Source organism: Eleginops maclovinus, chromosome 6, assembly GCF_036324505.1.
Source record: "Eleginops maclovinus isolate JMC-PN-2008 ecotype Puerto Natales chromosome 6, JC_Emac_rtc_rv5, whole genome shotgun sequence".
NCBI classification, from domain to species: Eukaryota; Metazoa; Chordata; class Actinopteri; order Perciformes; family Eleginopidae; genus Eleginops; species Eleginops maclovinus.
Window position 1 is genome coordinate 10519081 of NC_086354.1, and position 15450 is coordinate 10534530.

Sequence of the window (15450 nt, forward strand, 5' to 3'; positions counted from 1 at the left end):
AACTTTAAACCAATCGAAAACGTTTTCCGGTTATCCTCTCGTTGTTTCCTGCGTGTGACCGACCTTACGTCCTCAACGAGCAGTAGTGCCGCAGACGAGTTCTAAATTCTGTCCTCTGTGGGGATATTACAGTTTAGAGTAATCATGGGTTTCGAGAAAAAGATGATCCAGTACGATGACCCCGACGATGAGGTACTGAAAAATATCCATATGTTTCTATGAAGACGCTTTTTGTAGGCCTATGTATTTGGCCATGTTACCCAATAGCAACACTAACGTTATCAGCGGTGTAACGAGTTTAGTGTCATCTGCTTTGAAGATATTACTTATTGTTTTAAACCTGAGTGGAGCTTAAACGTTAACACATTGTACATTACTCAACATTTTTCAAGATGTCCTGCTCATTTTACTGTGATTGGTCCAGGGTACCTCTTTGGGTGTAACACCGGCGTTTTATATTGGTTAATTGGATATTCATAACTAAGTTTTAATAGCAACACAATAACAAACCAAAAATCTAGAATATTTGATGGATTTTGATGGACTAAATATCCATGATATTGTCAATGAACAGGAGGAAGATGCCCCTGCTGAGGAGGAAGAGGAGAGGAGGAAGAAGAAGAGGAGGAAGACATGGTGGTAAGTGTGTTGTTCATAAATGTGATGTGCTTTGAGGACAAAATATAATTTCAAGCATCATTTGAAACTCCAAATAATTTGAGGTATGTGTACTTATCACATTAAGTTCCTTTTACGTAAAGCAACAAACCATTTTAAGAGGAATGGGAAAGATTTTCAAAAGGCCTTAAATACAGTCGTGGAAAGTAACTATAAAAGGTACTATATGTCCATACAATTTCTTTATATCTTAATATTTATATCTCAATTTCTGCTACTCTATATTTCAAATTTTCAGAAAAATATTACATTTTCTGCACCTAATTTTTGATTTGGTTTAGTTTGCAGATTCAGATGAAAAGTATTCAACAAACAATTGTCTGTAGTAAAAAATGCTTTATTGCCCCCTGAGAGTTTCACAAGCCGTCCAGCAGTATGCTTCGATAATTATAAATCACGCTGTTTTTTAAATTTGATCATTTCAAGTGCAATTGGATGCAAATTCCCATGATTTGCCACGTTTGGTTTTTGTTCCCTCACAGGATCCTCTCGAACTGATTAGAGCCAAGTGTGAGGAGACTGAACACTGCGTTCACTACAAGCAGCTGCTGGAGACCTGTGAAAGCAGAGTCGGCTCTAAATCCAACACACTAGAGGAATGCACAGAAGAGCTCTTCGACTTCCTGCATGCACGGGACCATTGTGTAAGTGACCAAATGGCATATGAGAAACCAGACTGCATGAGACTTGTTTTCTTTGTGTTGGAATTCAAAGATGCTAATTGTGTTCTCGTTTCTTCATAGGTGTCGCACAAGCTGTTCCACAAAGTGAAATGAAACATCCCGTCTATTATCACCAGCGGCTGTAGTTCTTTTAGCTGCTAACATTGTAAAGACTGTTGTTGTTTTCTCGTGTGTATTAATGTAAATGAACTTTATTGAGACCGTAAACTAAATACCAACTTTTCTGTATACTGAGTCACTGCTTGTATGGTAATGAGTGCATCAACAACGCTCAGTGATGTCAGTTCACACGAAAAAGCAATCCTGCTGCACTGACAATGCATATTTAAACTCAGGGTTGGTCATGGATTCATCACTTTGACCAGGAATAAAGGTTGTCTTTGGTTTTCAGTATGTCTTAGTTGCATCATTTAGACACATTTGAAATTGATCGCGTGTGCTGTGATAAATTTAGTTCTGGAGACTCCATTTAGTCATCAGCATTTTTCCATTTCAGGCCCCAAATGCCAATTTTTTTGGCCTCTATACACTTATATTAAGGTAAAAAATGTCAAGCAGACTTGTCTCACATAGCAACTCTAATACGGTTATCAGCTGCATTTAAATTCATTTCAAAGTAAGTGTGTTGGCAGGGCACTAACAGCTCAACGATAACTACTGTACAAGCAGAGGTACACATTTTTAAAAACTTTATTGGAGTGTATACACCAACAACAAAAATACATTAAAAATCAAGGCATAACGCACATTAAAAAAAAAGTGACCAGAAGATGGCAGTATGTCTTCAAGTGCTGCTGGTTTAAAAAGAAACCGAGGTAAACTGATTGTAGAGGCCACTGGTTGCAGTTATTTGAGAGAACTAGTAGTCCAAGATGAGTTCATGTGGATAATCACAGGATAACTGATGCACACGGTGCATAATGTGACAGAAGATGGATTCACCTTTCACCAAGAGTTTTCTTGGTTGCTGTTGCCAAGAAAATCGTCCATAGAGGCCTGCAGAGGGCAGTGGAGACAAAGAAAGTTATATAGTGTGTGAAAATGTAGTTTTAAAAATGGATCTTTTGCAAAACTTCCATGAAGTGTGACTGCTTCATTTCAAATTTGTTTTAATGAGTCGTACATTATAATTAGATGTATTTAATGAGAGCACTGCACTCACCTGCATGAGCAGCCTCTCCTTCCTCAGTTTGTTGTAGAAGACAAGAACATCTGGATCCGCCCTGACCACACGGGGGTCGAAGTCCATGACTCGCAGACCCTCCAGGCTCTGAGCCCGAGACAAGGCAACGTAAGCCTGGCCACTTTCAAAGACGCGTGCCAGCGAGATCTCCACGCAGTCAAGTGTCATTCCCTAAAAATAATGTCAGAAAAAAAACATTTTACAACCCAGACTTTGTCAGTCAAAATGAGTGTTGATAGGCAATTGCGATAAACCACATAAAATAAATATATAAACAAAAAGCAACTTAGGCAAAACCTCCATCCCAGTTTGCCATCCTCAGATATTGCATTTATTCTATGCCACCACTTTTCCAATTTAAAAAGGGGATGCGGGTGGGGTGATTTCCCTTTTCCCCATGCTTTAGCTCCTTAGCTGTAGATCAAACATGGGGACACTCAATTACCTGAGAGGGTGACTGGTGTCAGGATATAGATTTTGCTGTGGGAGCTGGTGGTGAGACAGCTGAGTGAATGGTGATTACACAATTACAGCTCATTTGTGGGGGCAGTAACATCGGGTTAGTGTTTTTTTTATTTGTCCATCCAGGTCTTTATAGCACATTTCCTACATAATTTCTCTATGCCTGCTATGTGTTTTTTTCTTTCATGTCCTTGCCTTTATCAGACAGCACACAGACAAAGGAAAGGAAGCGAGGAGGGCTGAGCTATAGGCAAACTGCGACAAGTTTAAAAAAAGAAATACAAGCTTCTCGAGTTTCACTCTCAAACAACTATAACAGTTACAGTTTGCCATCGTTTTTTTTTTTTTTTTTTAAAGGTTGATCAATGTTTATCAGCGAAACACTATGCATGTTCTCTCGGTAAACTTGGGGACTTACATGCTCTGACTGTTAATGGCTCAGAGCGTGAGAGTGCCTGGCTATCCCTCACAATGAAATGTACGATTGGGAAAATAGTGGTATAAATAGTACTGTGCAAACTGAACAAAGAAGCTCTTTAAATCTAAACCAGAACTGCATCCAGAATCCACTCTGCTACCCATTAGTAAACTACATTATAACAAATATTACATTTCTACAAAGCTACTCTACTAAATATTTTAAAAATGGAAAAACACTTCAGACAGGTCCAAGCCCGTCCCCCTGCATTAGTCATAGTTATTACGATTAATCCACCAGGAATCAATAATGTTATTCATAATGTTTTGCCAATCATTTTTTGTGAAAATTCCTGCTGGAGATGCTACAGAAAGGACATTGCATGACAATGACTAAAAGATTGATTGAAGAGGGACCTAATGCCTGTCAGTGTTATATCTCCACTGCTGTGCTGCTGTCAGACAAAATAAATGATAATGATAATCGACTACTTTATGGAAATGTATTTTGTGTTTCACATTATAAAAAATTAGGATGTTATTAATTATTCCTTTATTAATCCTTAATTAGTCCACTCAGACAATTCAATCCAACCTGAAGCTATTTTTGGTGGTCTAGGTGAATATAAAAGCAATACAAAATAAATATTAATTAGTTTCAGGCTAATTGAATTTGGATTGTCAATTGAGTTACGCATTCATGAAAAGCAACACTGGTTTCCTTCGGCTCCAAAGAACATGTGTTCCACGAAGACGAACTGATTTAATTGCGGTGATTTCAGTGTTTTCATGCAAGATACTAACCTGGCTCTTGTGGATGGAGATGGCCCAGGCCAGTTTGAGAGGTAGCTGCTGTCGACTCAGGTGGATCCCTCCACCCGACTTGAACACCCAGCGCTCAAGCTTCAGCACTTCTGTGACGCCACACAGGAAATGGACACGTGGGAGTCCTGGGGAGACGGTGAATGAGTCAGTACATGGTTGGACAAAGATCTACCCAACTGGAAAGACACAAGCCGTGGCAATAAAAGCCATTTGTGGGTTGTTGTTTTTTTGCCTGATACACCATTAAAAATGTGCTTTCTATTAAATATCCTTCAATTACTATCTCTCAAAGTAATTGTCTGCTGTTCTACGTCACTTAAGGGCATAGTCTGGCTTTTCTGAGCAATGAATCTCCAAACAACGAGATCCATAAAAAAAAAGAAAATACTGACCATGTTTTCCATTCTCAAAGGCCACAACAACACCTCGTGCTCCGTTCACCAGACCTCGAGCGACATCCAGGTTCTTTGTCAGCATGACCTTAAGGAGAAGAATCGCCACATTACAAAGAGTGCCTTGAATCAAACTGAGTGCACAGTTACTAATACAACACATGTAGAAAGTGTAGGGTTATATGCCTGATTGCAATAGATTGTGGGGAATATAAAGTTCACTCACCTGGGCTCCCACTTTGAGTTGGATCAGTCTGCTGACGGGGCTGTGAGCATCTATCGTCTTCACCAGGGCGGGGTCGCTGTCAAGTGCCTCAAACACACGCACTGAACCTAAAAAAAAGGGACATGGAGATATTCATGTTTAATTGGTTTCCTTCCGCAGGCAGTTTTGAATAGAGAAGTATGACATGGGAAACTGGCAAACAGTGATATCGTTGATAGAGTATGAAACCAAGGAAATTGATTAAAGATAATGACAAATGTTGTCACCCCCCCAAAAAAGTCTGATATGCCACAGTTACGGCTTACAAATCAAAGTATAGCAGAACAGGATACAACAGAAAATAAGTGGCGTCTGGCTGAGAGTTGAGGAAACAGCTTTCACAAGGTGACCAGAAGCATATCAGGCCAAGACCATCACTTCTGCCCGTTTCCGATTGGATCAAAAGCCAAACAAAGTAACGCTGTTTCAAACTGCAAATCAAAATCTAATCAGAAAGAAGAAGTCATACCCGGCAGCTGCTGGAGTTTGTTGTCGTTTGTGAGCTCCACGTCATCCTTGTGCGTGCACAGCCTGGTCGCCAGAATGCCTTCCTTCTCGATGCGATGGTAGGCGCTTTCCATCAGCTTCGCCGTGACTTCCTCCGTCACCCTGAATGTTGTTAATTAGGACAGAACTTTTCCTTTCGTAAAGCCATTTATTTGCAGCATAGCACAAATGTTCTGTAGAATACAAAGTGACCTGCTGTGCCCGAAAGGCCTTTAACAGCTAAGAATGCATTTATGCAATACACATAACTACACACATTATCTTCTGCCTTTGGTATAAAGTGGGGTGCATTGGGATCACATTTGCTCTATAGAAAAGTCTATTTTCAGAATGACACTGGGGGAGGAAAGGCAGTGCCCATTACTTTACCTGCCCACTCTCACTTTTTGCAGGAGGGAGATGAAGGACTGGTCAGTTTGCCGCCGCACCTCCATCAGCTCCATGTTGACCTGGATCACCTTACGCCAACTCCTGGCCTGAAGAAGCAGAAGAGATATTTTTTGTTAAAAACATCCATTAATGCTCCTAATAGTGTGTGGAACTGATGTGACTGGTAGCAACAGAATGAATCACTCCCTAAAGTAGTGACTTGCATGGAGAATTGCAACAATTAGTAAACTAATCGATTCGTTTGTTGAACAGGAAAACAACCGTTTTATAGTTGGTAAATATTGATAGTGTTTTTCATTTAAAAAGAGGCAGAAGTTGAAGTCTCACGCTGTCAAATGTGGATATTTTCAGCTTTTTTGGGTTTATGTCAAATTGACTTATCTTTGGGTATTAGAAATAAACATGATACATTGAAAAGACATCCCCTTGGACTTTGAGAAGCTGGGGTGGACATTTTCACAAACGAATGATTCATAGAACACTCAATTAGGAAGTCTTACACAGTCCTAATTCACAGCTGCTTTTAAGACCCAGTGTTTATTTTCAATTCCATATTTGAAGCACATGAAATATTAAAAATCCCATTACCAAATACACCTAAAAAACATGTTCAATATGCGTCAGCTGATAAAAGGCTGCTCTAAGAATGTCAAAGTAATATTATATTTCTCCATTAAAAAGAGCAAAAGCAGGATTTTTGGCAGGGTTGTTGTTGAAGTGCATTAGATCCCTAAACTAAAATGTTTTGGTGTTTCAGTGTAAATTACCCAACCGCTCTAATCCCCATCAGCTTCCTGATACAGTGTTACTAAATCAATGGCATAAACAAATGAGAGAGCTCTAAGATCCACTATGGTCTGACCTGGAAGCAGAAGCTGGCCTTTTCCTTTCCCTTGGAAACAGGAGGCAGCTGCAGGAAGTCGCCACAGATGATCAGCTGAATGCCTCCAAACGGTGCAGTCGACCTCCTCACCGACCTACAAGAGCGCAGTGAGAAGATGTTGCACTGAAGATGACTTTTATAATTATATATTTTACATGGCTGCAGTATTTTCATTATTCCTCTTCCGATGGCCTTTAAACTTGTATCAAATCTGCAATGCGTCACAATATAACTCAGTGTCAGAGCTTCAATAAAAACAGGAAATCGGTTTTAACCAAACACTGTTACACCAAGGAAATTGGAATAAACACTGTGGATGTGATGAAAATCGTCATGCTTGAATTCTGTGCTCAAACACCATCAGTTTAACTCTAAGGAACACTTAACTGTGAAAGAATATTAAAGAGGAAATTTGAGTCTGCGTGTAACATTTGAAATGTTCCCAGTGTGCGTTTAAAAACCAAATGCAACATTGCAAACAAACTGTAGCAGTATTTGGTTATTACAGACATTACAGTTGTGTATTTACCTTTTCAGGTTAAATTAAACTCTTAAATCTTACACTTCAAAAAAATGGGTCCATGTTTATGAAAAAGGTATGCCTTGAACCAACAGCTGTCAGAAAGTGCTTTGAATAAAGCAAATTCATAATAACTATCAGGAAAAAGGATATTAACACCTTCAAAATGTGCAAATGCATTTGGTGATGACCAATGACAGTGGCAGGGCACTTGCTCTCTAACAGACTGCTGCCTCACCTTGCCACAGACTCGAGCTTGTCGAAAAACTGGGCCTCCACCATGGAGACCTCGTCGATGATGAGGTGGCGACAGGTGGTCCAGTGCTGCAGCACCCCAGGCCTCTGAGCCAGCTCAATGCACTGCACCAGCGGGGCCGAGCCGGAGCCAATACCTGAGAGAGCCAGAGTACAGGAGGGTGGAGAGACAGCTGGTCAGAGGGGACACAATTGGCGCAACACCTACACAAATATTCAAATCATACCATCTACTGTTTATTGACATGTAATCAAAAACAGAGACATCTGACTTCTCCTGCACGATTACATTAAAGATTCATAATCACTTATAGGCGTCAGCACGGTACAGAAGACACTATAAGCAAGGTCATAATGGTTAGAACGTTTGAATTTGTTTCTATTTTACTGCAGTTTTGACTGAAAATTAATTCTAGATTTGTTTAGTTCTTTCTTTCTGAGTGTTTTCAAGTTGTTTTCCTAAAGGTTTAGTTTTAATATATATTGTTTATATCTGTAGTAATTCTTAAAAGATATTGTATTTATGGTTTCAGTTAACAATTGTCACTGCTTATTTTAGTTTACTGTAATAGCCCTACTTGATAAGTATATCTGAACACTGATACTTGTTTGTCATTTTTCAATTTATTTTTCAGTTTCTTGGGTTGAATTTAGCAATTAATTGAAAATGCCGCCTTGGGCTATGGGGGGGGTATCGACAGGCATCTTGACTACTGATTTATTATTATTATTATTATTATTATTATTATTATTATAATAATAATAATATTAAAACAAAATAATCCACAGGTTTAAAAAAAGGCAACTCTAACGAGTCCTTCCAGAGAAAACTGAAAAATGCACCCAATTATTTTTAGGGGGAGTAATCACCTCTATGCACCTCTCACAACTAATTATGTGTTATTTTCAGAGACACATTTATGTCAGTCTTACATAAAATCAATTTTATATCCTCAGACCCAAAATGACTCACCAGCGAAGTTGTGCAACGTCGTTCCTCCAATGTGACACGCCGCCACTCCTGTGCTGGCTGTGGCAAATGTGCTCTTCGGAGGAAGAGATCCCATGATTCTCTTTAGTAAGAAGGATTTTCCTGTACCTGAAAACAAGACATTGAAGCTTAATATGAACAATTTCGAACAATGTGTTCATTGCCAGATAAAAAGCTTTAGATTAGGAGATGTTGCCTTAAAAGCAGCATCAGTAAAACATTTCATAAGTCAGCAAGAAAGTTAGGCAGAATGCATCATGCCAGGCCATATTGTTGACATCTTGTAATTAGAAACGTTTTATAAAGATGCATTTACATCGTGTTCACTGTCAAACACTTACCTGCACTTCCAGTGAAGAAGACATTCTTTCCACTCAGCACAGCACTAAGGACAGCGGCCTGCTCTTTATTCAGCTTACGTGATGGGAGAGACAGGATGGGCTTTTTGCTCGGGTTGGCCTTTACCTAAAATAAAGGACACCTTTAACAGATTAGACACAATACAATAAACAGTATGTGTGGGAAAGATAACAAATGTATTAGAAAATAAAAGGTGGTTCTTAATCCACTTACAGGGCTGAAGTTAGTGTCACTCCTCGACCTTTTGACCTGCTTTCCTGACCCTGCTACAGCGGTCTATTGGTGCGGTCTGCCAGTCCTTTGGGAGCCTCTTTATTCCTTAGATCATTCACCTTCTGGATGTCCTTTTGCTGCAGGGGGCTGATGGCCTCGAAGCTTCGGGGCAGGCCGGCTTTGAGCTTCTCTCGGTCTGTCAGAGGTTTGCTACTCAGCTGGGCCTGGTGTTTGATGCTCAGCGTTTTGAGGAAGAGGTTCAGCCGGTCAGGGGGACAGTTAGAGAAGAGCAGCTGTGTGTTCTCAGGGAGCATTTTAACCGTGCACTTCCCATCCCTGGCGAATTTTGTAAAAAGTTTGAAGTCTTTTAGAGGGTAATTTTGGGAGATTTTTCCGTCGTGGACCCGAATGATTATCTCCTGGAACTCATTCCTGCCCAGCATAACAGAGGCTTTGCGGATGACCTGCCTGCGGGTGGCCTCCCCGGAGGAGTTCAGCTGCTCCACCGTCAGACAGCACTGCAGCTGGGCACCGTCCTCCCCAGCAAACATGGCAGCGACTTTCTGCAAAATACAAGAGTTTCCGAGTATCAATGAACAGTACTTTGCTCAGGTAGTTTAATATAAAATGTATTTAATGACGCATGAAACAGTAAGTTAAGTAGTTTTAAACTTACTTGACTGCAACAGAGTCAAATCGCCGCGGCTGGGTTCAGTTCAATCAACACAAACAATCAACATCATCGTAATCTCGCAAGACTAGACAGCAACAATTTGACTGCGTTATAGAAATATACTTTAAATGCACTTACGGGGAACGTTTTTTTCACTTCACCTTTGTTTTTGAGCAGATTAGGTGCTAATCTTTCTCCAATTTGCTTTCTCAGTGTAGTTTCTCCAAACTGTGTACGTGAACACACATTTTCAAATTTTCCTTGCGTGAATCCAGCCAATAGCGGAGCCACGCTGTGAGCCAACCAGGGGGAGGGGGTTTAACAATGAAAGCTAGAGGAGGGACGGCCTCCTTGCTGCCCCGACCAATCGCTATTTTCTAGACTTGCAACGTCATTGTGCGAAATACACACGTGGCCATCTGGAGAAGACAACCACTTCACAATAAGGGCGCTATTTTCACGATACAGAAATCACAAATTCTCGTGATTAATTAATATTAGCAGCACTGTTTGAGTCAGTATTGTACAGTGAAAGTGAATTAGAATTCCCGGGAGTTGACATGTTGCATACAAGTAGGGCTACCGTGGTGAAGATAGTTTTATTTTGGATATCCCAGAGCGGTCGATTAAGAATCCAGCGGCATTTTACTAAGTCACACAGTCAGGGGTTTGATTCTTAACAACATTTCGCATTTTAGAGGGCCATTCATATATCGTCTCAATGACACAAATGCAATGTTATTTCAAATAGCTCAGTGCTAACCATATTGAATATATTGTAGTGACTGTAATACACATAATTCAACAATATATAATTTCAAATTAGCACCTTATTTGAAATTATATATTCAAATGTGTGGCAAATCTTTTTTCCATGACTGAGGGTTTTTTTTTTATTGGATTTTGTGTTTTTCTTTCATTTGATGTGATTATTTTATTGAAAATTCAGCCTTTTTTTTTCGAAATGCTTTTATGTCATGTGACAAAGAGACCCCAAACCAATGCAGCATTGTAAAACTACACCAGACGAATAAGACACATGTCTTTTATTTGGATTTCAGTGTTTATTTTAGTAAAGAAATAGGTTCAAAGACACAGAGCTATGCTCTTTCTGCTCATTGTCTTACTCCAGCCAAATTCTGGAAAATATTTTTGATACTAATCAAATCTCAATCCCACATATGATATCTGCAGTGAATATCTGTGAATCGCATAGATTTAATTTGAGAATTATTTCATATAAATATTTTCCTTAAAATATGCAAGGTATGAGACAATAAAGCAACACACCATTTAGATTTTTTTTTTCACATATCTGTACATTCTGTGTGAAGCTTTGCAGAACCTGATGAGAGGGGAGCACGCACACCCACAGTCAAACTGCTGTCATTAGACAAGGTTGACTAAATCCAATAAACTTTAAAGTAAGTAACGCACTGATCTTTAATCTGGGAGCGGTCAATGAACTGTGATGAGCAGGGTGAGGGCGTTTGATCAGTGTGCGTCTAGAGAAATGATAACCCCACACTCAGTCTCTGGAAACTAAAAGGTGATGATGAGGGGACAAGTAATGGGGCAGGTATATTTAAAAAGCATAACATGATTATTTCTATTCTCAAGAATATAGTCACTGTGTTGGACATTTTTAAGGGTTTTGGTGTTTGACCTGTCTTGCAATGAAAACTGTGTTAAAGTTAAAATCACAAACAAAAAGATTATAGAATTTCAGATTGGCTCATGTCCATTGATGATCTTTGTGATGACAAAATGTTGATTGGTGTTTTTCCAAAGCAGACCTTCAAGCGAAACTTTCCTTTAGATTTAAAATGTGCTTTTGAAGCTAAAAGTCTTCTTGACCATGATGAAGAATCCTATTATTAAAAGCAACATGCTCTGCATGAGGCTGTCCTTGTCAACAGTTAAAGTGGTTAACATTTGAGTTGTAATCCAAGGTGGGTTGTTTGTCTGCGGGCCGCGGATCACAAAATGAGGGTTTAAATTTGACTGCACATTTATAGTAAACACTCGCTTCTGATGTTACTGCAGATACTGCGGCCCATTCAGTAAGTATGAGCACAACACATCAAATGGCTCTATTGAAACCACAACAACTTTTAATACTCTGTGTTCCAGATAAACACAGCAGGGACCGCAGCAACCTTGATTTCCAGGCATAATGTGGAAATGGAAAGACCCATCTAATGGAAGGGAATATTTGAAAGAATTAAGTACTTAGAAGACCATGTTTATATACACTAATTCAGAGCCAGGGGAGCCTCTTAGCAGCAATATGCAATATTACTCAGAAGGACGATTTTCATCTGACCTTGAACAATTTCATAATTAGGTGGAAAAATGGTGAATGTTTGTGCCCTGAGGGAAATGTAAATAAAAATGACTGAAGAGATAAAGGTTTACTTTTGAGTGTTACGAGTGTTGTCATTGTGCTCATTCAGTTAAGGCACCAAAACTACCCAATTAGGTTTCAGGGAAAAGATTGAGGTTAATATAAGTGTGCCTACTCTGGGGATGTAACATTACATCAATTACTGACTTAAGAGCTGTCTCCACTCACTCTGCTGGTCCATATGAAATGTGTTTATGAAGGTAATGAAGGTTTCGTTCTGATCCCTCAAACAAAGAGCATAGGGGATGAAATGGTATCATATGAGAGCAAAATCTTTAGAGATCATTATAAAAAAAAATTTTTTTTCTTCTTTGCTTACATCTTTCATTCCATTATTCCCTCTTTCAATGCCTTTGCCAGAAGAGCTGCAGACAGAAACAGACTTGTACCCTTTCAAAGCAAAGGGCACATCTTCCTAACCATTCACCCATCCATCCACCCACACACACACACACACACCCTGACTGATGTCCGCAGAGCTGCTTCCCAGTCCAGTAGCTAATTATGTTGAGCTCTTCAATATGTACCTTAAATTGAGAAATAGCAGCTGCAAACCAAGTAATGTATTCTCCATCTGGCTGATTTATTTTAAATTATTTATGAAGAGGGATTGGCTGGGGAATCACGAGTTTTAAACCAACTGTTGCATAGCTCAGCCAACCCTTGATTTTCCAATAGACGGCAAATAGATAAAAGACATTTTTAATTAAATCAAATTACTAAGTTCATCCTCAAATGACCCATTCCATGTATAGGGTGATTATTTATTTTCTCTGTTTTCAGAACAAGAAATACTTCCTCCTTATTCACGCTTTGTTTGTGGTAATTTAATCTTTTGGTTTGAGTGAGAAGAAGTGGAAAAGAAGGTATTATTGGGGTATTTACATACATTAAAATACTAAAAGACCAATCTACTAAAACAACAGAAACAAAGGGTATATGATAGTACACATTACAAAGTACTTGATGTTTTTATTTGAAAACATTTCAATCAAGTGAGTTGGTTGAGTTCAGTATGTGCAAATTGTTTAGGGTTATTGAAATAGATAAACTAAAGAAACGACGGTGTGTTTCTCTGCTAGCCCGAGGTGAGCTGTTAGGGTCATTGATGTGGGCAGGAATGATTATCTCCCTGTCTGTCCAGCAGCTAGTGGAGAGGGTCGTCAGGATTCCCCATAATAGATAACAGTTTTTTAAGGTCCTATTCTCCACCACAACACCAACAATCTCTGGTTTGCAGCCGATGACCGAGCCAGTCTTCTTGAGTCTTCTTTGATGCTGCTCCCCCAGCAAAGAACAGAGCACCAGCCAAATATAAAATCTGTTGAGTAGTTCATAACAAATACTCCCTCCTGCATGCTACTATGCAATATAGAAGCATATACAGTAGTGCCCAGTAGGAGATCTAAATAATAGTGGCTCATTATTTCAGAACAGGAGCAATATGGCTCATGATTCACCCTGTTATATTTGAGTACGCAAATGCAGACTTTGACATTGGGCCCGGTGAAGTAATAACTCAGCCTTTACGTCTATCACAGACCAGCCCTGGCAATTAGAGCCTCTGAGGGAAGGGATGTATCTTGGAAGGCCTGTAATTTAAATAAAGATGAATAGAGAAATTAAGGAAGAAAGGTCACTTCATCATGAGAACAAAAGATACAAGTGGAAGAATCCAAGGGATCCAAACCAGACTGAAACCAAAGCAATCATGTGTTTTTAAAAAACTAAAAGAAATTACCCTGAACTTTTGATAAACGCTCTGTATTTTTGAAGGAATGATTCCAATCTCACAAACGCCTCGATAAAAACAAGGATCATCATCTTTGTTAAACATTGAGCCATAAAAAAGCACAGTTACAGAAGTACAGCAAATATAAATTCCCTCTCAACTCCTTTTTGGAAAGAGACAGAGGCACCAAGGTAAGCTGCTACATCCCATATGCCAATATAAAGCCACAGAGCCAGACAGGTATTAATATGTTCTGCTGCTGCAAAGCACTGTGGGGGATTACACATGTCTTACACAGTAACGCTTGAAATTGCACTGCAAAATATATCACAGACAGGGCACGATGCTTACTCCCCTGATTAAAAGAAATGGTTTGGCATTTGGAAAATACACATATTCACCTCATTGCGGCGTCATAATGGAACGAAGAATCCTCTGGGTAACATCAATGGATTCCAGAAAATCTCATAGTAATATTTGTCCGATGTTTAGCTACATTTAGTTCAACTGGAGATCTTTGAACATACTTGTTGTGTTAAGGATAAAAGAAAAGAAAGTAATTATCTGTTCTCTCAGATTTCACCTCAAGGGATACTCACTCTATCAATACTTTGAGCAGCAGAGGATCTTGTGTTTGAACCTTCATCCATCCCTTTACTTATGAGAAGCAGCAAAAAGATTGATTGGGTTTTTGTGGTTCACATAATTAAAAAAAAGATGATCTCTGCCTTTTGGGACAGCCGATATATGCAGCTTCTGAGGTGAGAGCCATTGTGGTTGGTCACTTCCCCCTTATTGTTATTCTTCTCAGGACTCGTAAAAATATATCAGACTGACAGCTTATTCTGCAAAGATTTTCTGTGAAGAAATCCCCTTCTGGGGGTCATAATTGAGTGCAATGCCTCTGTCACAGTGACTTTCCCTGCAGAGACAGACAGACAGACAGACAGACAGAGCGAGCCTGGTGGGAAATGCTGTAGAGAGGATTCTTATTTATGATTAAACGCCAATGAAGCTGCTCCAGGAGGTTCAAAAATGTATCTATAATCAAAACACATCAGCAAGGAACATATAGTGAACTCCTGAAGTTGTAGAACATGTCTGACATGAAAGAATGTGAATGTGAAGCTTAATTAAAACATGATACAGTAAATGTGTTTATGTTTTCCCTTTTGTCATATAAAAGCATTCAGTTTGGTTCCAGATTTAACTGTAGTCTTTTATTTGAAAAATGATGGCGTTATCCTAGCCTTACTAGCTAGTAGAAAAAGGAATTAAAATGACCTTGAGTTCATATTTTTGTTGTTTCCAAGGTCAAAAATAAATGCTTGATAATGCTCATATTCTTCAATGGCTGGCGGGAGATCTCTAAGCGGTTGACAATCACAACAGAGCCAGCCAGCAAACCAATCAGAGCAGGTTCTGGTTTCAGACAGAGGTGGAAAATATGTGCTGCAGCACAGGCAGCATGAGAAAAATAAAGACCTTTTTGAATATTAAGGCATGTAAACAACTCATAGTAGAGGCACAAAATACAATTATGAAACCTCAAAATGAGGATAATGGGGCTCCTTAAAACCCTGACTATAATACCAGTTTCAAATCCCTACTGGA

At 39.3% G+C, this 15450-nt stretch overlaps 2 protein-coding genes across 2 annotated transcripts; one reads left to right on the forward strand and one right to left on the reverse strand.

Annotated features, from left to right (window-relative positions):
- Positions 1 to 26: 26 nt before the first annotated feature.
- LOC134866516 (cytochrome b-c1 complex subunit 6, mitochondrial-like) lies at positions 27 to 1751 on the forward strand. Its single transcript, XM_063886728.1, is given in 5 exon segments — positions 27 to 192; positions 575 to 601; positions 604 to 639; positions 1161 to 1322; positions 1422 to 1751. Coding segments are annotated over 5 exon segments (306 nt in total). The 5' UTR covers positions 27 to 144; the 3' UTR covers positions 1455 to 1751.
- Positions 1752 to 2033: 282 nt separating this feature from the next.
- pif1 (PIF1 5'-to-3' DNA helicase homolog (S. cerevisiae)) lies at positions 2034 to 9998 on the reverse strand. The gene is given in 14 exon segments (XM_063886726.1): positions 2034 to 2357; positions 2524 to 2715; positions 4228 to 4373; positions 4641 to 4728; positions 4867 to 4973; positions 5375 to 5514; positions 5782 to 5888; positions 6665 to 6779; positions 7444 to 7597; positions 8434 to 8559; positions 8793 to 8916; positions 9025 to 9089; positions 9092 to 9587; positions 9836 to 9998. Coding segments are annotated over 13 exon segments (1899 nt in total). The 5' UTR covers positions 9576 to 9587; positions 9836 to 9998; the 3' UTR covers positions 2034 to 2306.
- Between the last annotated feature and the right edge of the window lie 5452 nt (positions 9999 to 15450).